Genomic DNA, 23,784 nt, shown 5'->3' on the forward strand with positions numbered 1-23,784 from the left:
TGTGTGTTTAAAGTTGAAATGTATTAATTTGGGCATTGAGCAGACGGTATGGAATAAGGGGTGGAATGTCCTGGGGTGATGTTATGAAGCCGCTTTATTCCTTAACTGTCTGCTCAATGCCCAAGGATGCTGTGCCTTTAAGATGGGCCCAGGGGGCGGGGCCGGAGCCACGGGGCCCAGGGGGCAGTGGAACAGTTCAGCCCAGGGGCTCGGGGGGCTCGGCGGGGCTTGGGAGGGAGTGCGCCAGGAGCGCTGTGCTGCTTTTTGGTTTCCTTTGTGTTCCAGCTAGCTGGGAAAAGGTTCTGTTGGGTTTTTCTTGTTCTTTTTTCCCTTTCCTTCCCCTTGCCTGACTGCCTCCCTTCCCTCCTCACTGGTCTGGGGAGCCTGTGGGGGCAACCCTGGCTGATCCGAGCCCACATGTCTGTTCCCTCTGTGGGAATTTGTTGTATTTTGAAGTTTTTTTAATCCTGTTCTACCCTGTTTTGTTTGTGTGTTAATAAACAGTTTGGGGTTTTTTTCCCACTTCCACTTCTTGTGAACCACTTGTCTTACTGGTGGAGGAAAAGGGGAGGCCCTTTCCTCCTGAAGTTTTGTCTCCAAAACTGAGACGCTATACTTGCAGGGCAAGTAAAGGAACAACATGGTTCCCAGTGAGACTAGTTCACTGACTGTGACACTCTTCAAAACATTCAACATTTTGAGCTTCACCTTAGAATAAGGCCAACCAGAGTCTGCATGTTTCCATGTTGTTTAGCAATACTAATTTTGAAGAAAGCCTAACATTTTAGTCTTATCTAGTCTTAACCTGCTCACTGGAAACTGTTTAATTGTGTCTCAAACTATTTATATTTAATACTTGATAATTTTCATCCCCAGTTCACAACCAGACAAAGTTCTTACGGTAATTTGTGAGTTCTAAGAACTGCAGCTCCTACTGGAAACAATCACAGTGTGAGCTGCTATGCCATGGAAGGTGCTTTCAAATGCAGAAACTGATGCAGTACTTTCAAATGTAGAAACTGATGGGAGGTTGTAACAATCCACCATCAAACCAACAATAAAATAAGAGAAGTGTGATGGAAAGGGCACAGGTTTCCTGCTTCTGGCGGCCAAGATTACAGTAAGAACATGCAAGGAATGGAGAAATTCCCTAAGCTTACTAAAGCAGTACTCCACTGCATGCCAACTACTCTGAAAGTAACTAAAGGTTTAAAGTTGACTCTAACTTCTTCTGGTATTGGTGAGAATTGGAGTTCTTTGTGCTTCCAGGCTGGAGCCTGCAGCAAAGTCATTTCTGGATTGCAGTTTTGGCTGGATCCTGTCTATAACAGATACAATATGCTAAGCTGAACATATAAACTGGCTACTGAAAAGCTGCAAAATTTCTCAATCTTGGATCAGGTATGTGAAAAATAATTGTAATCATAAAATCTATCTTTCTATTTGCTTTCATTATTTAACATTATTTCTCCTAAACTAACCAGTTTTATAGTTACATACCTGGCTGCCCTGGGATGTTCTCCTCTCAGAGTGAAATGGCCCAGCTTTTATTCTTCCAACCTCTAGTCTTACTGTACCTAAGGAACACTAAACAAACAGTCACTTGTAACACTTCTCTTCTGTCTACAAGACTAAAACCTACAATATTTAAGTGACTTTCTAGAAAGTGGAAGAAGAAAAAAAAAAATGGACAGAGATAAGAATTATGGACTAGCAACCCTGCAATGAGCACTTTGCTGACAGAGTCCATGGCAGGATCAGAGACACACAAAGTACACCATGATACTGAATACTGAACAGGATACTTTTTTTATACTGTATCAATTAGTATTATAATGCAGATATGAAAATCACACAAGAATACTAATTCTATTCCACTGCACTTAATAAGGAATAGCTTCTGAATTACAATGTCAACATACAATTTTCACAATAAAAACTAAAAACAGCATAACACCTCGAAGTCTTAATCATTAGTTCTCTTGATATGACTGAGAACATGGTAATTGAACTGGAAGTTACTCATCTCTCTCAAACTTTTGAAATTATCTGTTACTCTGCATAGACACCAACATAACTAAAGAAATTTTGGGCAGAAAATTTCCTAAACATCTATAGTTTAAGTGAAGTTTCTGCATTTGACTCCCAGCAATAAGCTGGGTGATGTGGACTGATTTCACAGGGGAAAGTCCTTTCACTACCCTTTAATATTTTAACTATGCTATTGAGTCTACATAAAATGCATGTCTCAGGAGGACATTCACCCTGCAATTAAATATTTAAAAATCAAGACATTATTTTGAAAAAACAGAGATGTTATTATCACAAAAAAGACTAAGAAAATTCGACTTTCAACGTAATACAAGTAGTGTCAAAAGAAAACATCAATCTGCAATGTATTAATACAGAAATATCAGTTTTGTTGCTATTTTGGTTTTTTTTCCTTTTACTGGGAATTTGTCAGTGTAAACTTCTGCATTCAAAGAACTTACTAATACATGAGGTTGCCTTTATTTATCGTGTTTTAACTTTATTATCTTAAGAGAGATTCATGCATTTGTCAGAAAAATTCACAGTAACAGGCGAATATATCAAAACCAACCAGACATATCCATTCAAAAAAGGTTTCAATGCCTCATATTCTGTTGCTATTCTCTGAGGAGTGACACTAAAAAAGATTTATTGCTTCATCGCTTTTTATTTCATAAGTAATGTTGACTTCTCTAAGTCCTGGAAAAGACTTGATCAAAGCTCAGGCAAAACCATTCTTTGCTTGCATGAATTTAGTTGTATTAAACCATATGGACAACTCTTATTCCAAATGGAATATTGAGGAAATATGTATCAAAAATTACCACATCCTCACAAATATGCAAACCCACAAATGAGATTTTAAAACTATAATGTGTGAAAGTAGGAGGTAATACTTTCCAACAGAACTTGTGAATAAAATCAATTCCCATTTAGTTTTATTACACCTTTCTCTCTCCCTAAATGCTTCCATTTGAAAGGTCCATTAAGTCTAGTGAGGGGAAAAGCTAATAATCTTGTCACGTACTTTAAGGGATACTTCAAAAGAAACCCTGCAAGAACAGGCAAAATGCTCAGACCGATGACACATTCTATTTGTCTCATTTTACTTAAAATACACTGGAATTTTCCAAAGATTATAGAATTATTTTCTAGCAAATTACATTTTAGGCAGTCCAAGACAATTTACTCGTAGATCCTACTCTCATGAATGAGAACTGAATGGATACCTGAACGGGAAGTGGTGACTGCCTACATGTGAGTGACCATGCTTTATTCCACTTATACTATGTAAACAAAATAATTATTAACAATAATCTAAGGTATTTTAAAAGCCCAGTTCTCAAGGCTATGAAAATTAATTACAAGTACTACTGAGCAATGATTAAGTACTTAAAACTTTAATACAAGAATGGTAAATGGGAGCTAAGCATCTTCAGTAAGATACTCCAAAATGCTTCTCAAAATGAAAGGAACTTTCCACATGAAACGGCATTTTTATTCAGAGGAGACATAAAGGTACAGCATATGAAGAAGAAATGCTGTGTTCTTAAATAAAACTAAAAAACTGTCATGTAAGAATGGAAAAGTATTATAACCAAAGAAGAGTATACTAACAAGTTCATTGTCACAACACAGATCCTGTTCTGGCATTCTCATTAATGGGCACATGCTGAATACAGAAGTCCTCCTATCTCCAGCTTTCTGACCACTGCTCTCCCCCAGGACTCCTCCTACCCAATAAATCCAAAAGATCTGGAAAAATATACCTTTGAATGTGAGTGTTAAGGAGCATAACCATGTGCCTATGTATCCAAGAGACAGCTATAATTAAAATCTGATAATTTTTTTTCCAGTGAAACAGTTCTCCATTTAAAATGCTGACTCAGTGGAGTCCTTATCATGCAGCGTGTCTCAAAACTCTGGACTGAAAAACAGACAAGCTGGCTGACCAGCTGAACTTCCTGCCAGACTACAGGAAATATTGTATATCTGACTTCATTCTGATTTGGAAATAAGGGAAAGACATCAGAAACAAAAAATTTATCAAGAATAGACTGGCTCCAAGAGCTGCAGGTAGTTACTTCAGTAAACTCTGAGAAAGCAGTTTCTTATACCAAATGCTTGGTCCCTGAAAAATGCATTGTAATATTTAATGGATGTAAGGTGGCACACAACATATATAATAAAACAAAAATTAACCTCTCCTAGTAGACCAGGTTACTCAGAGCCCCATCCAACCTGGCCTTGAACAGTTCCAGGGATGGGGCATCCACACCTTTTCTGGGCAACCTATTCCAGTGCCTCACCATTCTCACACTAAAGAATTTGTGCCTAACAACTGATCTAAACTTACTCTTTTAGTTTAAATCATTCCCTCTTGTCCTATCACTACAGGCCCTTGTAAACAAACTATGAAAGTAGTCACTTTTGGCACAACTACTCTGCTGAATTCTCCATCATTTAAAGTCAGTTCTGCATAACTTTCTGAAAATGTGAAACAGTTAACCAGTTATCAGTTTGCTCGACAAAATACAGTGTTAAGTTTTTGGTAGTTTTAGTTAATGGTACTCTGTAAAGGTCTTCTATAAACCCTGTAAATGTATGGCTTTCTGTACCATCATTACTCCTAGTTTTATCAGGTAAAGTATCAAAATATGAATGCTCTAGATTTCAGGAAGCTTAGATTTGGATCCACAACTCATCTCACTGACATCCCATTAACAGTCTGATCTCAGTCTGAATAAAGTTAAAAACTTGCAAAAAATCTGCATCTCAATCTTTCACTCTTACCCATCTTCTCTTTTCCCAATACCTTTAGCAAAGCTGCAACTGCCTCCTGGTTAGCATTTCGGACATCTTCTCCATTCACTGTCAATATCTGGTCTCCTTGCATCAATCTCCCATCTGTATCTGCTATTCCTCCTTTGACGATGTCTGACACAAACACACCTGTGTCATTTCTGCAAATACACACATGAATTTTATATTACAGTATTGTTTGACAGTTGTATTATTGGTTTCCTATTGGGAACACAATAAACATTGTCTCATTTTTCTGTTAAGTAACACTGACTTAGTTCCTCTAGGAAAGGCTGGTTAGCTTAGGCACAAAAATAAGATGTATGGCCTTCAAGTCCACAGGATCTGAGCACCAGACCACAAAAGAAACATGATAAGGAAGTTCCAGACACTGAATCTCCATGTACATTACATACCTTTTCCCAACAATACTCAGCCCAAGGCCTTTACCAGGCTTCTTCTGGAGCTCTATACTCAGCACATCATACATGTCTTCCTCCTTGTACTGAGCTTCATCCCTGTACACAGTTAGACGAACTTTTTGGGGAGTCTGTCGGAGTGAAAGCGTACAATGGTAAATTCTGCAGCACCTTACAGCAGACAAATACAACAGGCCTGACCAGCAATGAAAACAAAAGCAACCAAAGAAATCACCATACCTCTAGTATCTGATCGCCAGCCCACAGTCTTCCATCTTTAGATGCTGCTCCTTCTTCATATACTTCATGGATAATGATCGCTCCCTGTCAACAACAAAAACAACAAAATTGCACGTTGAAAGAACAGGTGCCATTTTGAACCAAAAGTAACTGAAAATTGCTACTATAATCCATAAATGACAAGTCAGGTGGAAAGAAAGTCAGATGCATGCAGAACAAAATAACAAAATATTTAAGAAGCTCATTTTTACTTTTAATTTTAGAAAGGGCTTTTATCTTGTTTTTTTTCTTTTGCATCTTTCAATAAATGCTATAGAAACAAATGACAAAAAATCTCTTCTATCAGACTTTAATTTCATTACTGTTATTTCACTTGAGTGACACACATATTTTTCCAACCAACCAGCAAAGTGTCTGCTCCTCCAACAATGCTCAGACCAAGACCAGTCCGCCCCTTGGAGATATCAATGGTTGTTTCACATCCAGGAATGATGGGACAAGTAGCTGGGTCGGAGGTTAACATGGCTGGAGTTGAAGACCTGCTTGTGTCTAAAACAACAATGAAACATCCTGGTTACAGTAACAGGGTTTGGTATTAGAAAAGTAACTTTAAAACAACATTTTTCAGAGTTCACTGACAGCTGTACAGCAATAGCTGAACAGCTGATCCACAGAGAACGATGCTGCCAATTCTCCCTCCTCCTCAGACAAGTACTATCCTGTAGTTTTATTTGCAGGTGTCCTGTTTTTATACCATCAAGTGCCTGGATTACAGTCTGGACAGCCAAAGAAGATGTTGTACATAACATATTCTATTTAGGATAGAATTTAATTTAAACATCTATATGATGTGTGCATTACTTGAGTTATTATTAACTTAGAAGCGTGTTGCTTAACCAATAGGCATCATCCATCAGAAACATCGTAACTCTCCACTCTGAAGGAGAAGAGTCAAATGTGGCTGCTCATAAATGGCAAGACAGTCTCAACCATCCCCTTTTTCTACAAAAAATGACATTACTTTTCTCCCTCATTTAAAGGAATGCCTTTCACTTAGTTCTAGACAACCATGACAAAGGCACCTGCTGCATGTTTGAGATGGAGGAGAAAATCCTTTCATCCTCCTGCCTCTACAACAGCAGGGCAAGAGGTAGGTCTTTAGTATGGTGGAACGATGCTTTATCTATATGAATATGTAATCTGGAATATTAGAAAGTGCAGAAGACAGTGGAGCGCATGCAGAAAGGGAAAACTTACAAGCTGGGTCTTTGTTTTTATGTTACAACCCCAGTGAAGACAGACACACAAGAAAAACATTACTTTTGACTGCTTCTGGTTCTGGTGAGCTGGAAGGAGGAACAGCTGCTGGTGGTTGTATATTCCTCTTCTCTGCTGGGACAGTGCTGGAAGGGGCTGGTGCTGTAGTCAGGTTATCTGTCTCTGCTGGGCTGATTGTAAGCCTCACCACAGATTTGGATGTCTTCAGGAGACTAATAAACTGAATGATAAAGATAAAAGCCTATGAAAAGCGTAACTGGATTGTTCAGTTGCAAACCAAAAATAAGCAGAGTAACAGTTCCACAAACTGGAGCTACTAGTCACAGTCCTGCAGGTTTTCTTGTAAGGAACAGAGAAAAATATTGATTTTTTCTAAGCAACATTTTTCCATGAAACTTTGCCAAACTATACCAGGTGAGAATGCTGCAGTCTTTCAGTGGCTTCTCCAGACAAAATACTATATTTATAGCAATTATTAGGGGAAAAAAAAAGTGTTGCCTTTTAATGCTGGGTGGAGCCAAATTCTGATCTCACAGAAGTCAATGCCAAAATATCTACTGAACTAAAGAAATGTGCAACTGTCATTCTGGAAGAAAAACCTGAAAATATTACCTGAATTATGGAAGGAAGAGAAAGACACTAGGGTACAACGCAAAATTTAGTTCAAAGAGATACTGAAAACCCTTCAAAATCAATTGCCATCTTGCAGAAAAGACACCAAATCCTCTTGACACTTCACATTTAGGTAGTGCTATTTTCAGAAATTACTTACTCAGTCTTTGTTCTTACAAAGCTTACCTACCCCTACCTCCTTACAGGCAACTTCACTATCTCTTACTTATTTACTGCCTCAGAGATAGCAGTACATCAGAGAGTAAGATTGATGCTCTCCTAATTGCCCTTTAACATACAGAAAGTAATCTACTCATGCCTAAAGAATCACTTTTCTTAGTAGCAAGGCAGGTGCTAGAAAAAAGGCCTCCTTGATTTACTACAGAACCCAAATTGAGTTTGCAGAGCTAGAAGCTAGAAATAAATCTTGTTATTTAGGAATGGAGACATTTTTCTCCAAAGGGTTGAAATACTATGCTTGGAATATAATGAGGCTGTTGCTACAGACAGTTCCCATGGATAAGCACAGTTTATGACTTGATTTACCATGGATACAACTCACTCATGTAAATTTACACATATTAGTTTTACTGGTTCTAATACTTTTAAAGTGGACTAGCTATGCAGAGTCATTATAAAGCAATAGTTCATGGCTTTTTATCGCACTAAGTGTCTCTCAGGCATTAGGTCTGAACCACAGGGAAAATAAAACCACATTCAAAGCAGAGATAGGAGGATTCATGTACTGCATTAATATAAAATAATAGTTGAGCTGTAAATTTAGGATTTCGCTTATTTTTCAGTAGTTTCCTTATCCAGACAGTGCCTGCAGATCTTTGGTTTTTTAGCCAGCTTTGAAAAATGAAGTAAGAGTATAGCCATGAGAACCTCACTAGTTTAAGACACAATCACCTCCTATACTAAGCAGTGTGCTTTCTGCAACATTCCTGACACTTCAGAAGCACCTTTTCTACAGGATATCCCACAACAATTTCATCATCCACTGCCAGAATCACATCTCCGACTTTGATACGTCCATCCTGGAAAAACATAAAATAAAAAATATGAACTACGGATGCTACTCCAAAAAACATTCTTCATTCCCTAATCAGATTTTAAACATTCTCACACCTTCGCAGCCGCACCATGATCTGTTAAGCTTTTAATAACTACTCCATTAGTTGTGTCTTCTTCACTAATGGCAATTCCAAAGCCTCCTTGATCCTGGGGCAAACAGAAAAATGCAAATGGTTAAGTACTGTGATATCAAAATGTTAGAATACATTCACTAAAGCCTAGTGAAGCCTGCTGACTTACCAAGTTTGGGGTTTCACAATGCACCAATATTTTTGTTTTAAATGACTTCTGGAATAGATTCTGCCAACCTATAAACAGTATACTGACTACCAAGATAAATCTGAAACACTTCTAAATTCAAACCCACCCCTTTGAAACTTACAAGGTAAATTGTAATTCAGTTGTTACTTAAAACAATTAGGGCATTGATTTTACCTGAGGAACCATCAGTAAATGGTTATCAAAAGTTCTGCAAATAGAACAAGAGAATACTTCTTCCAGAGACACAAAGCAATTGGCAAATCAAAAACAGTCCTGTCCATTCCCAAACAGGAACAGAAGATCTCTAGAAATCTCTTCACTGACTTCTTGTAACTAAGAGACTGTTTGCCATAAGAGGGACTGCATTACAAAATTGAATGGCTACTGAATAAAAATGTGACTGTTATAGATTCAGTACATACCTTAGGAAGTTCCACATACTGAATGTTTTTACATGAACTCAAGTCAGAAAATGCACTGAAATCAATCTAAGAGAAAAAGAAAAAGCGACTATATAAAACATTTTGCATCAAAACAAAGTAGTGCAAAAACATTTAAAGTCAATCTGCTCATTTCCTAGTTTCACTTAAACTTCTAAAACCCTATTGATGGGAATGTTAGGCTTACTTCATAGTATAGAAGAATATAAAACGAAACAGAATCAATCACAGCTGTACTAAATTTAGCAACGTTACTAAAATCTCACTTGTTTTTCTATTGGGTTTCTTTCTCTTTTACCGTATTTCCGAAGCAGATAGGGTCCTCCTCTATCCAGAACAACGTATTTTGGTCAAGTAAGAAAAACAAATATTTACCTCTTGGTGTTGAAGTGTTCCTGAAGTACACTGTGAAGCCTCTACTGACTTTGCAGGGCAAACAGCCATCTGATTTACTGCATCTTTGTTTCTGCAATACAGTCAGTTAAAGAATGTAGTAATAAGGTAATAGTACCACCCCATATTTCTTAAGACAAGTTTAAATCTGGTTCTTAGTTTATGGCACTCACAAAACAAATATCAAAACAGAAAACTCCAAGATGTATTTAACAATTAGTAAGATTGTATCAAAAGCACATCTATGTTACCAAAATTAAAAATAACAAACACTGTGTGAAACTTGAGCACATTAAAAACTAAACCTTTTCAGCCAAACCTTTAACCAGAACTTACCTGATAAAGATTACTTTTACTTTAGATGGTGCGCATTTGATTATTGAGGAAGCATTCTGATGAGTCCTGCCATAAAGGACTTGGCCATTTATCTAGATAAGGAAAGGTAGCAATTATTTACCAAAATATTTTAATTCCTTATACTTAAACTAATTTTTAAGCCTAAAAAGTCCATATCACTGGCTAAACAGCAACTGTATAAGAGAGTTATGTTACGTCCTGCTTTCACTCCCTTCTTCCAGTAAAAGTATTCACTATAGTTTGACTTCAGACTAACACTGTCACAGGGCTAAAAATGTCATTCTCTGAGTTATATTGGGTTAACTTGGCACATCACCTATTTTCAGTTGCCATTGATCACTTCATGACTGATGAGGTGATTAAGCAGGGCCATGGGAAATTCTAACCGTAACAAATAAATGAATTGCTTATATCCTGCAACGAGATTGCTATTATTTATTGAATCTCAGGCACTTTGCACCCCTGAGCCAGGCACTTTGTACACAGAAGTCTGAACACTAGCACATTTAGCAGAGTTTTAAACTAGATTTTATGAGAAAGAGGGAAGGGGATGTATTTCTGTGTGTCAGAGAGGAACGAGGAAACACAAAGCAGCAGAGAAACAACTCTAAATTGTCCCAAATGAACTAAGGAGGGTTCTTCTCAAAAGGTGAAGAGGTTGATAACCCAGCTTAAGTGCCTCTACACTAATACGGGCAGCATGGGTAACAAGCAAGAGAAACTGGAAATCAGTTGGTGGGATGAATCACACCACTGGGACACTTCAATCAAGGGCTACAACCTTCTCAGAAAAGAAAGGCTGGGAAGGAGGGGCAGACATGTGCTGTGTGTGATAGATTGTGAAGAGCTGCCTCAGAAACGGCCAAGAAAATAGCTCAAGAGCCTGTGTGTAAAAATGAAGGACAGCAAGAGCAAGGGACACCTTGTGTCTAGGGTCTGCCACATCTACCTGATCACAGCGAGCCTGCTGATTTCTTGCTTCAGATACAGAACTCATTGCGCCCACAAGCTCTCATCCTGATGGGGGATTTCAACCATCTTCATGTCTGCTGGGAAAGTGGTACAGCTGACTGCAAGCAATCCAGGAGACTCCTAAAGTGCATGAGGATAACTTCCTGGTCCAGGTATTGGACAAACGAAACAGAGAAGCAGAGTTACTGGACCTGATGCTCACCAGTGCGGATGAGCTCATTAGAGAGATTAAGATGGGAGTCAGCCTTGGCTGTAGAGACCACGCCCTGGTTAAATAACTGATCTCAAGGAACACGGACTTGAAAAAGAGCGTAGCTGGAACTGACCCTGATCTTTAGAATAATGAACCTCCAGACATTTAAAGAATTAGTGGATGAGATTCCCTCAGAAACTGTCCTTAGGGACAGAGGACCTCACCAGAGCTGGCAGCTTTTTGAGGATACTCCATCTCCATGTGTAAGAAATCAAGCAAGGCAAGCTGGAAACCAGCATGGCTAAACAAGGATCTGCTCCTCAAACTGAGGAGTAAGAAAGAAATGCACAGCTAGTGGAACTAGGGACAGATGATCCGGGAAGAGTACAGGGATATGATTGGGATGTGTGTAGAGATGGGTTTAGGAAAGCTAAGGCACAGATGCAACGGGCTTTGGCAAGGGATGCAAAGAGTTATCAGAAGGGATTCTATAAGGGGTCAGAAAAGAAAGGCCAAGGAGAGTGTACCGCCCTGACAAACAAGAAGGGCCAGCTGGTGGCAATGGACATGAAGAAGGGTGTGGAACTCAAAAGTTCTTCACTTCAGTCTTCAATTACAGTCTGGCTTCCCACAACTCTCAAGCTACTGAACCTCTAGGTGGGGGTTGGGGGAAGCAAATTCTCTCCCACTGTAAACAAAAAGTAAGTTTGGGACCACTTGATGAAACTGAATAGGCACAAGTCAATGGGGCTTGATGATCTGGAATCCAGGTTCCTGAAGGAACTGGCTGATGTAGTTGCCAAGGCACTCTCCATCCTACTTAAGAAGTTATGGAAGTCAGGTAAGGTCCCCAGTGAGTAGAAAACATAAAACATCACTCTCATTTCTTAAAAGTGTAGAAAGGAAGATCTAGGCAACCACAGACCAATGAGCCCCTTCTCTGTGCCTGGGAACACCATGGAGCAGATCCTCATGGAAGCAATGTTAAGGCACATAAAAGACAAGGAGGTCATCTGAGACGGCCAGCACAGCTTCACAAAGGATAAAACATGCCTGCCCAATCTGGCATCCTTCTTTGACAGAGCAACTGCAATGGCTGGCAAGGGAAGACCAACCAATGACATCAACCTAAGCCTCTGTAAGACCTTTGACAAAGTTCCACACCATATCCTTACCTTCAAATTAGAGATAGACAGATTTGAAGGGTGAACTATTGGGTGGATAAGGAACTGGCTGGATGGAGGCAGGCATAGTGTTGTGGTCAATGGCTCTGTGTCCAGGTAGAGGCTGGTGACAAGTCTGTCCTGGGACCAGGGCTCTTTAATATCTTTATCAATGAAACAGATGAAGGGATCAAGTGCACCCTCAGCAGATTTGCAGATGACACGAAGATGACTGGTGTAGTTGACACAACATAAGGATGGGATGCTATCTGGAGGGACCCGGACACACTTGTCAAGTGGGTCTGTGGGAATCTCATGAGATGCAACAAGTCCAATTACAAGGTCCTGCACCTGGGTTGGGGCAATCCAAGACAAGAGTACAGACTGGGAATAGAAGTCATTGAGAGCAGCCCTCTCAAAGAAGGGCTTTGGGATTCTTCTGAAGGAAAATCTGGACATGAGCCAACACTGTAGGCTTACAGCCCAGAAGGTGAATGACATCTTGGGCTGCATCCAAAGAGGTGTGACCAGAAGATCAAGGGAGGGGATTCTCCCCATCTACTCTAACCACATGAGACTCTACCTCTAGTCATGGAGTTCTCAGCACAAGAAAGATGTGGATCTGTCAGAGCAGCTCTACAGGAGGGCCATGAATATGACCAAAGAGCTAGAGCACCTCTCCTGAGAAGACAGGCTGAGAGAGTTGTAGCTTTTTAGCCTGGAGAAGAGAAAGCTCTGGGGAGACATCATTTCAGCCTTCCAGAACCTAAATGGGGCTTACAAAAAAAGAGGAAGAGTAACTTTTTACGTGGGCAATAGGGATATGACAAGAGGCAATGGTTTTAAATGGAAAGTTTTAGATTAGACGTCAGGAAAAAACTTTTTATCCAGAGGATAGTGAGGCACTGGAACAGGTTGCCCAGAAAAGCTGTGAATGCTCCCTCTGGAAGTGTTCAAGGTCAGATTGAATGGGACCTGAGCAACTTGATCTAGTGGTTGGCAACTCAGGCCATTGAGGGAGACTTGGAAGTAGATGATCCTTAAGGTCCCTTCCAACCCAAGCCATTCTACGGTTCCACACTTACTATCTGAAGATGTGACCTGGCAATCTTTTTTCCATTTGGCAGAGCAGACTCACTACAACACCCTGAAGCACCTATGATTCAGATAGGAGAGGAGCTATCAGTGTGAATTTACAGACTAAGGCCATTACTTGCTTGCATTTTATTAGTTGCATTTTTTCTCGAAAATGGAAAACCACAGTGCTGAAGTTCTGTGGGGAAAGTAATACAATGCACACAGGTAGCACTAATAGAAGCACAGACACAGCAGTGAGCAACAGATGCACGACACTGTACAGAGGGCTGAGCGTAACAGCAACCATCTCCTATGCAGGGTGTGTCCACCAGGCATGTCACAGGGGTCTTGAGCCCTGTCATTTACACTGGAGTCAACAATCCAAATGCAGCACTCCCTGCAGTGTTGGCCACAGGCTTGTGAAAAATACATGGTCAGGCTGCCAAGTGGGGTGATGGGACATGGCCCCCAACAGCTGCTGGACAGCTGCTTGGGAATACAGGGAGCAAGCTCAGATGTCTCCTCTCAGAAGAGGTTGAGGCAATTTCTTAGCATTAGTCTGCAAGTTTACAGTGTGGACAGTAAACAAGAAATCACAAGATGTCAGATTCAGACAGATGCGTTTCAATGTGTTCTCAGAATATTCTAGCTCTTCAACATCAGGATTTTAAAAACAGATGTTTCAAGAGAACTGTCTCACAACACTGGAGTCTGCAACAAAGTTCTCTCCTTGAGGCTTGGTCCACAGTGTCACAAATCCTTAATTTCTTTCCTAGTCTGCAACTTCCACCCTATATAATTTACTTTCTCAATGTCTCCCTCAAGCTTTGTTCAGATTCACCATTCCCTCTCTGAACCGTTTCCCCAGTACATCCTCAAACACCTCCACACATAGCTTTGAAGTTACACAAAGCATTTCTGTGAGGGTCATGTTACCTACTGCTACCAGAAAGAATGGGAAAAGCTGTAGTAGGGTATACATCTGCAAGTATCATCAACTGGGCTGTGGGAATATAGAAATAGTTTTCGCTCACATATGTACTGGAAACGTTAGTTGCATATTTAGTGGTTCGGTCACTCCACTAGGAAATAGCACCCAAATACGTCATGAGTTAGAAGTCCATAATAAAAATAGATATGTTCCTGTTTCCCCCATTTAATTTCCACACTCTGTGTTGCACAATAGAAAAATATTCTGCTATTATTCCACTTCTAGTAAACAGAGAACTAATTAGAAAGTCTGGAGTACTCCACAGATAGATGGACTGGAGGACTTCAATATTTTTAATGATCTGCAATTCACTGCCATTCCAAACATCCCCATAACTCAGAAACTGCTGTTGTCCCACATTTTTATTCAACACACCTTCATTCAGAATCGCTGAATCTTCTGAGTTAGAAGGGACCCACAAGGATCATTGAGTCCAACTCTTAAATGAATGGTGCATACAGGGCTCTAACCCAAAACTTGGTGTTATTAGCACCAAACTCTACTATAACCAGGAAAAAAAACTGCTACAACTATTTGGCATACATCAGAAGGAAAATCTGATAGCATAGAGATATGAACTTGGATAAATTTGGGATTTCAAAAGCCACCGAAAAACATATATATTTCAGCAAGAAATATGGTCTTTGAAATCAGTACATTTGGGTTTCAGTATAAATTGCAAAAACTCACCTCTAGCAGCTCATCTGCAATCTGTAACCTGCCATCTTTTCCAGCTGCTCCATTTGGATCAATTCCCACTATAAAGACACTCATCCTGGATCGGTCTTTGTTACCAGCAAGACTAAGTCCCAGACCTGTCTTTCCTTTTTCCAGCTCAATCATGTATAACTCTCCTGGTAGATTTCCATAGCGCTGCATGATCTTTTCTAAATGTAAAAGTGTGGGTAGCAGAGGTTGGATTTACATTAGAAAGTTTCACAAGTCACCTAGAGAGTCAAGATCAGTGCTCAGTGGGCAGTCTCTGACAGAAGAAGCCCACAATGGATGTTGAAATTTTCAGCGTAAACCACACCTTCTTTTAAGCTAAGCCTTAGGTGATTTATAATAATATTTCTAGCTTTTTGTTTTCCTTATAATTTCAGAAAATATTATAAATTTTCTTAAAAATTAAATTTCATACACACAATAAGTAATCTTCTCTCCAGTAACACCTTCAGGTAACAGAAACTATAACACTGATCACTGCCATCAGTTACCTGGAGTACAATGAAATTCTTCAAGTATTCCTACATTGAATTTGGAAAATGGAGGAAAAACAAGACTGCAGTGCAATGAAGAAAAAGAAGTGAGTTTTGTATTTTTCCATGTGCATCTGACCAAACACAACTAAAACAGCAACCCTGAACACCCAAACCACGATGCACATGAGAAAGAAGCAGTTCAAACTGGATGTCCCCACATCTGTGTCTTATACAGCGCAATTTTAATACTGAGTATTTAAAATATTATCACAGAAAAAACTTACTCCAGCTGTAACCAAACTCATCCTCCTTCTCCACATCTTCTGGGACTCTGATAGAAGATGACTGTGCAACATCACAGCTCATTCCTGAAAATGCTGAAGGAGGGGGCAGAGGCAAGTTACAAAGCGAAGTCTTTTCTGGTTCTACATCTGACTGACCAAATGCCTGTGGAGGACAAGAAAAACACAGTGGCTAAGTCAAAGTTTCAATACCAAGCAGCTCAAACTCTAAATTAATAACACACAGAAAGGCGGAAAGAGATCAAAGACAGAAACAAACACCAGGCAAGGTAAGAGAGAACATCACACCAAAATGTATCTGGAAGCAAACAACTCACAGTAAAGGCCCAATTCAGTAAAGTTTTATGTGCCACTTTTTGTTTCAGAAAAAGCCTCTTATGAAGACTCAAGTGCTTTTGTTTTAATGCCAGATTTGTAAAAGACTTACAACCAATTTTATTTTTAAAAGTCATCACATATAATTTCCTCCCATCATATGCTTTGCAAGCCAAATACAAGGAAAGAGAAAGGAAACAAAAAACCAGGTACTTTCAAAAATACCTACAGGAAAAAGAAATAACTGGCATATGAACTGATAGAACAGTTAAAAACCAAAATTAAACAGATGATAACTGAAGAAATCCATAGTGACTGGACCTTTTCAGTCTCATTTACTAGCTTCCTATAAGCTGCACAGAGGAGATCAAACAAAGGAGGATAAAGATTAAATCACAAGAGACAAATACTTTTGGTCTTGATGCGCTCTAACCATATTCACAAAAAGTTAAGAGGTATAAACACATGACTACTGCAATATAATGGTTAAATGCTCAAATCCACAGTCTTGCAAGCTTCCATACAAGACAGTTTCCTTGAGGAATATGGACTCTGATCAGGGATTTCACTATGTGAAATTTGTATAATTCTGCCTTGTTTAGGGTAAACATGTAAGCAAGAAACTTCTGTCTGAATGCCATCACTCCAAAGCTTATGCATGCTCAAGAGACCTGGATACTTGGCAGATCAGCTACTGAAGTAAACAACAAGAATTTCAAATGAAAATCAAGTCTTTTTCCAACACTGAAATTTTCAGGTGTGCTGCCCTAGATTCATAACCCTGTTCTCATCCTTTCAGTTCTCACTACCTCCATCAGCAAATTTGAACACAGTATCTCAGGTGGTGTCTTTAGGTGCAAAAACCCCTCAGGTAATCTCTCCATCAGAGCAACAGTGAAATGAATAACAACATACACCTTGGAAGACTTTATCGGCTTTAAAACTGAAGGTGTTGAGAAACCTAGAAAGCTACTAATTTAGTAATTTCAAAATTTAAGAAAGGTCCCATGTCTAAACAAAAATGACATATCTTCACTCTATAACTCCAAAGATAGAAAGAAATTGCAAATGCCCTATTTCAGTTCTCTCATTCTGCTTCTGCTTGAAAAAGATTTTCCTTTCATTTAGGAACTTGTTCTAGGAACTTAACTAAGAAGTCACTAAGTGTTAAAAGTGTGGGAAGTTTTAATGTGACACCCAAGCCAATGATTTTTATAAAGAACGCATATAAGTGTTATATGACTTTTTGTATCATTAGTCATATTGCACCATGCTTCAAATCTAAGACAACGTCATCTCCTAAGATGATACCAAACATCCCTAAACTGAAGCAACAAAATTCTAAGAAAGACATTGTCACCTACCAGAATCAGAGAAGAGTAGAAACACTACCTAGTAACATTAAAAGTTATTTTTCATAATCAAAAATTCCTGTGTCCACCAAGAAGAAAGCTGGTGATAGACCTCCACATCAAGGAGGGGCAAAAGAGAGAGTACTTTTAGAAATACTCTTTTTTCAGAGTTCTTCTGAGAGTTTTACTAAAGCTAAATAATATCCTGAAGAAATTAGGAAGTACAGTGTTTTGGTGGGCTGACCCTGGCTGGAGGCCAGGTGCCCACCAAAGCTACTCTATCACTCCCTTCTTCAGCTGGACAGGGGAGAAAAAATATGACAAAAGTCACCCCATAGCCTCCCCAACTACCATAATCTTGCAAGACAAATCCAATACAAGTGTGAGATTAAACCAGATCAGCAAAACTTAGTCTCTATGTTTTAAAACCAAAATTAGCATATTACTTTAGAGGTACTCTTTGTAAGTGACAGTGTCCAAGAACAGCAAAATTAAAGAAAACATGACTAAAATAAAGGAACTAAATATTGGTGTCAAGGATCTCTGGGAGATCTGTAAGGTGTGGATGTAGGGCTACATCCTGTCAGATTAGCATTTATTAACTGCAGCCAACATAATATGATTGACAAAAAAATGCATCTTTCTTGTACCACTGTACACGCAGAACAACGTAACATAACCTAAACTTTTCTGATGTTTAAGGAAATGCTGAAATCAAAGTGGAAGCAAGGTGCCCTTGTAGGTGGGTAAAAACTGTGCTACAATGCCATTTGGGTGGAGGGGAACATGTCCTGCTTCCAGAACTCAGCCTGACACATCACATTTCAGCAGCCAGAAGAAGAAGCCGGTCCCCACAGTTTACACACACATAAGACTTTTGCTCCCTGAATCGGGCAATGCACAAAAATCCTACAAGGCTTTAACTCATGAAATACTTTCAGTGTGTCACACCGCAGTATTTCATTTAAAATGCAAAGCATCCAACAGTTGCTGAACCCATTCAACTATGAGGGTCACTCTGATCACAGCCAAGCAAGTACTGAAAATGACAGCAAGTCTGGAGCTTGAAAAAATGAAGGCACAGGTGGAGGAAGAAGCAGTACTCCAGAAGGTATCACAGGCCATGTACAAATGTACAGCACACATACAGTAGGACCAACTGATGGGAATTAAGACAAACCTTGAATGGTGTGGGAGCAAAAGGGTTAGTTGGGGAACAACGGAAGGTAACCCTAACTGGATTCGATACCTCCTACAGTAACAGAAAACAGCAATCCACATGTTACAGCACCTTTGGCAAAACACAGTACTATTAACCAATAATTCATTTTCAATTACAGATTCATTTTACTAATTGCAGCAACTTTATTAACTTGATTTATAAATGGACAAAAGTATTTAAGGGATTACTGAGGACCTTGATTCATCAGTTTCTCACTGTACATGAACCTGTGTTCAGAAAAGGACGGAGATGACAGAAGACCATTCTTATATCAATGCTAAAAAAGGAATTATGCAGAAACTGCAGGATCATCAGGCTGTCTTTTAAAATACGTGCAATTTTTTTCAGAAATACTTTTGAAAATATAGAAAACACGAGTCATCATTTATGTTACATGTCTACTCCCTTTCCTCAGAACTGTAACAAAACACAAAAAGAGATTTCAAAACACACATGCAATTATACACCACAGATCATATCATAAGTGTTTGTTGCACATTCAATATTTTTGACAACATGTGAAAATAGACAAAGGGCACAATCACTTCCAAGACGTAAAACCAGCAAGAAATTATTTTATTAAATCAAAAATGCATGCACATTAGGATTAAACTTTTTTTATTAACGTGTTAGAGATTAACTCTGTTCCCATTGTGAACAACATGCAGTAAGTAAGCACTAGCCACAAAAAAAAAAAAAAAAAATCTAACTTTTTTATATTTCCAAAGACATCAGCGTCCTATTCATGGTGCATTAAAAGAATTTTCAAGAAGCAGAGGGAAAATATTTTCATGAAGCATCATAAAAAAAAGCTGCCAGTGTTTTTTTTTTTTCATGCAAAAATAAAAGAGAGATATCAAGGCTGGAAAGTCACAACCACAAAAAACCAAAAAGTACATAGCAGCAAAACACCTTACACTGGTAAGACAGTTACCCTTGGTTGGTATTTTAACATATACCACAGGGACTGATCTTATAACTAAAAACCTACTCCTTTGGTAGCTCTGGATAGATCAGATTTTGTGGCTATGATTAATGGAGCTGGCATTTTTTAATTTCTCCATAACTGTTCTGTGTACATGCATGTCTGTGTCTTTTAAATTCACTATATAGAATTCTCAAGCTCATCAGCATAGCATTTAATGCAAACTGGTATGAAAGAAATTAAATGTAGAGAGACAGTAATGAGAAAGAAGCACACATAGGATGTTTGGTGAATGAAAAGATAGTGTGTCATCATCCAACCTTAGCAGTGTTGAACTGAGAAGAATCAGCAAATGGGTTAGTGCTGCTGAAGACAGCTGGCCTACAGAAAACACTGTTCTGCGGGAAAGGCAGGGAAGGGTTCTAAAAGGAAAGCATAATAGAAACTAAGCAAAAAAAAATTTAAACAAATTATTTTCACTCATGAAGCAAAACATATTTATTTAGTTGTTTGGGCTAACCAAACAGGGTCCACTTTCTGCACTTTGCAACAGATATGTGAAGCTGGGAAAAACTGTATTTGCCCTGTGTTTCTGGCCGCAGAGAGGAAAAGCACCAAACCTCACACCTGTTCTAGACCACAGAGTACATCAAGTGCAGAACTGCACAGCATTTATGTGCTGTGATATTTGTACAATTTTGTCCAAACATCTCAGCATATGGGACATTCTCACACATTAATTAATTGAAAAAATTGTGGATTTCTGGGTTAGGATGAACACAATTACCTGTAATAATGTAGTAGATTTAGTTTTATTTTGAAAACCACAGATTCTCATAATTTTATTTAACTTCTGTGGTAACACACTCTGTTTATTTTGGAGAAGTGAGGGTTTAGTAATATCAGGCATCTCTAAGCAGATTTCATATCTAATAATAATTTTTACATAACACTTTGTATACATGCATATGCATGTATAATTGCCTGAATCTATACTTTATTGAAACTAAATACTCTGGTCTTCCCCTGAAGCAAGGTACTTTCTCATTATTACTTAAGAGAAAAGAAGTTTACACATTTAGATCAAATAAAAGAATATCATTTGACCATTTATATTCCCTATGCACATTTTGTACTGTGTTCTATTTTGAGATCAGAATCTGCTTAATAAGGAGGAAACGGCTCTGATTTCAAATAGTATGTTGGAAATATACTGTGTATACCTAGAAGTAATTTCACTATATATTATATTTCACAAATATACTATGTCTATCCATCTGGAAATTACCTGTAAGTCTTAGGGCTGTAAGTTTAACACTTCTGAAAAATAGTATAGACAGAAATGTGAAAACCTTCCAGGATCATTTATATCAAGAGTAATTTAATCCAAATATACGGTGCTGTTTAAAAAATTTCTTAATGCATTTGGTTTTTTTAATTCTTCCAAAAATAGTAAACACAGCCCTAAACATTTATTTTCAAATACCATGTTGCAAAAAAGTAATGCAATTTGGTAAGACAACATATGTCTTGGCTCTACTGTATCTTCAGCAGTGACAAAGTAATGCCATGAATGACCAAGGTGTCTTCATGGGCAAGTCACTTAAAGTCAACAGGCTGTTTTCCCTAGGGTACAACAAGATTTTCTGTGAATGTGATTCACAGTTGATTTTGAATTTTATAAAGAGAAATTCATGAAAAGTAATTTGTTACTATAATCATGCTATTACACTTTAAAAATACAATTCATCTGCAAAGAACTTTAAAATGTATCTTGTTGAAATTTTAGGTAACTAAAATAAACACCACAAACATTTCATATAACAACAGTAAAATTCTAGTAAAAGAGGAAACAAAAGATCAGCTACAGTCATTCAAAATTTTGCCTTTTTTATTTTGTCATGATGGCATAGCTCCTGAAATACTAGCCCTAATATTAATCCATGCAAAAGCATTGTATTAATACAGACTGATTACTGTGATAAAATATGGAGCATTTGAATTTGCCTGAACAGTTCAGTTTAGCATACTTTCTTGTGCAGTCTAGGACAAGAAAAACAAATGCTAAAATAAAGGGAATTTCCTCTTTAACTATTTTTTAAATTCAAATAAAGCCTCAAGTAACAGGATTTTTCTTTCTGTTTTTTCCTTTTTTTAACTAACTTCTGTTCAGAATTTTATCAATGTGTCCAAGATGCTAAGTTATCAGGAACTAGCTAGCATTTCATCAAGCATAATGCTGTAACACTACTATGGGACCATAATCACAGTCATATATTGTTTCTTACTCAGAAATACACAGTGGGGTATTAGTATGAAACACACACTCAATGGGTAACTCCTTAATAGCAAAACTATCACTATCTTTTCACAGTCCACGTGCATTATTTGGGCTATTCTGGAGTATACACAGGATCTCTAACTACTAAACCTGAATGAAAACAACAAAAGGAAAGAAATGGACTCATTAACTACATGTCACTTAAAACTGACTGCCTGGGTGAATACATAGTGGTACCATAATAATTATAGCTCGTGTGTGCAGGCAGCTGGCTATTTGGGTGACTGGACATGAATGAAAGCAGGAAATTCCCTCATAAGATCTTACTATAAAGTACAAGTGTCAGTTTCAAAAGATGAAAATAATAAATATAATGCCATTTATGAAGATCACAACATAATGTACGGGTACAGGAAGAGCATTTGCAATGTTTCTGCTCACAGAGAAACAAGAGTTTGTTAGTACAGTCAAGAAATAACCAACAAGCTTAATCTGAAAAGAGAGAATAAAGAACTACAACCAAAAATAGCAAAGAAGCATTCTCTAAATAAAAGTTGTGATAAAGTAATGGCATCACTTCCATGCCAAATAGGCCTAAACATTCAGGAGTGGCAATTCTGTTCACATCACAGCAAATGCAAAAGCCTTACTTTAGTAGCTTCAGTATCAATAATCAACATTCAACAGAGCTTTTTCATGCAACTTTACCTTAGATGACTGACGATAAAATGGGTTAGTAGTTTTCTGCCCACAGGGAGCAGAAGCTGAAGGAGGGCTATAAAGAGACTCTGGCTGGAGAACAAGAGTTATGAGACAACTAGTAAATAAACATGCAGCTTACACAGACTCTACAATGAAGAAGTTTAGTTTCTAGTGATGCAAGCAACTTATATTAAAGCTCAGTAGCTTTTGTCTGCAATGTCCATGCAGCTTAGTGACGGAAAACTTCCGTGTACTTCTAGGTCCTTTCATTAACGTCCAAGGAATTTTTTAACAGGTGCTGTATTTCTGCATGCGCTCCTCAGACATGCTGTCAATCTCTAAGAGTTGGTTTTAGTTAGACTCCTACTCTGCCCCCCAACAAATTATCTTTCTTGAGGCTTTTCAAAATAGTTTGAGGACGGCGTGCTGGAGGGTATTTCCAAATCCAAATCGATTTCATTCTAAATGGAAATAATACTTAAATCAAATCTTTGTTCCTGAAATAGTTGAGATGGCACTTTCAGGATTAAATATCCCATTCCCAAACACCACCATCTTGAACATTTGCTTCATCTATTACTATGAATTACATCTCTTTTCACATTCTTTATGCTTACCCTTGGTCTGCTTATAATGCTCTGTACCATAAAGACTACAGGATTGCCTGCCTTCCGTATGGCTTCCACAGCTTGTTCGTGGCTGGCATCTCTGAGGTCAATTCCATCCACCTGTAATTGGAAGGCCTCATCTTAACATTGCAAGAAGCTACAAATGTCATGAGTCAGTTTTGAGTTTTGGTTAGGAAACTTTGACTAAAACCCAAACCTCTGTTTTTAGTGGAAACCTTTCTCCTGACGTGGCCTGAGGTCCCTCACACACAGGTTTGGTATTTCCAACAGAACTGACAGGACAATAAATAAATATTCTCCTATTCCTCTGTTTTAAAAATAGGATTTTCAACATTTTTAGTTCAGGCTCCACAAGTTTTCCCTCAGGCAATGTAACAGAAGAGATATGATAATCTGAAGAGAGTGGTAGTGTTTACCAAATACTGCTTCCTGCGAATCTCATCTTAAGAAAAAACTATTACCCAGGACTTTATGAGATTTAAAAACTGAAACTTGTTAGGTGCTGGAGAGTCTTTAATGATGAGGTATTATGCTGGTACAGTGTACCT

At 38.4% G+C, this 23,784-nt stretch overlaps 1 protein-coding gene across 11 annotated transcripts in view; it reads right to left on the reverse strand.

Annotated features, from left to right (window-relative positions):
- Nucleotides 1-23,784, reverse strand: part of MPDZ (multiple PDZ domain crumbs cell polarity complex component) — a 94,543-nt gene that overhangs the window by 15,277 nt on the left and 55,482 nt on the right. For 6 of the 11 annotated variants that reach the window (XM_017732865.1, XM_017732872.1, XM_017732870.1 and 3 more), the window contains 14 exons: nt 23,225-23,335; nt 22,614-22,697; nt 19,945-20,046; nt 18,658-18,729; nt 15,793-15,955; nt 14,997-15,193; nt 9,890-9,981; nt 9,536-9,626; nt 9,143-9,208; nt 8,514-8,606; nt 8,348-8,422; nt 6,813-6,990; nt 5,896-6,041; nt 5,468-5,576 (listed from right to left, as the gene is read on the reverse strand). In XM_017732865.1, coding sequence (XP_017588354.1) covers nt 5,484-5,576; nt 5,896-6,041; nt 6,813-6,990; nt 8,348-8,422; nt 8,514-8,606; nt 9,143-9,208; nt 9,536-9,626; nt 9,890-9,981; nt 14,997-15,193; nt 15,793-15,955; nt 18,658-18,729; nt 19,945-20,046; nt 22,614-22,697; nt 23,225-23,335 — 1,563 coding nt within the window. In that variant the 3' untranslated portion in view covers nt 5,468-5,483. Of the gene's footprint in view, nt 1-1,500; nt 1,588-4,846; nt 4,995-5,249; nt 5,424-5,467; nt 5,577-5,895; nt 6,042-6,812; nt 6,991-8,347; nt 8,423-8,513; nt 8,607-9,142; nt 9,209-9,535; nt 9,627-9,889; nt 9,982-14,996; nt 15,194-15,792; nt 15,956-18,657; nt 18,730-19,944; nt 20,047-22,613; nt 22,698-23,224; nt 23,336-23,784 lie in introns of those variants that run through there. The other 5 variants (XM_017732874.1, XM_017732869.1, XM_017732871.1 and 2 more) reach the window with 5 other exon arrangements.

This window comes from Corvus brachyrhynchos, unplaced genomic scaffold, assembly GCF_000691975.1.
Source record: "Corvus brachyrhynchos isolate BGI_N302 unplaced genomic scaffold, ASM69197v1 scaffold194, whole genome shotgun sequence".
Classification (NCBI taxonomy): Eukaryota; Metazoa; Chordata; class Aves; order Passeriformes; family Corvidae; genus Corvus; species Corvus brachyrhynchos.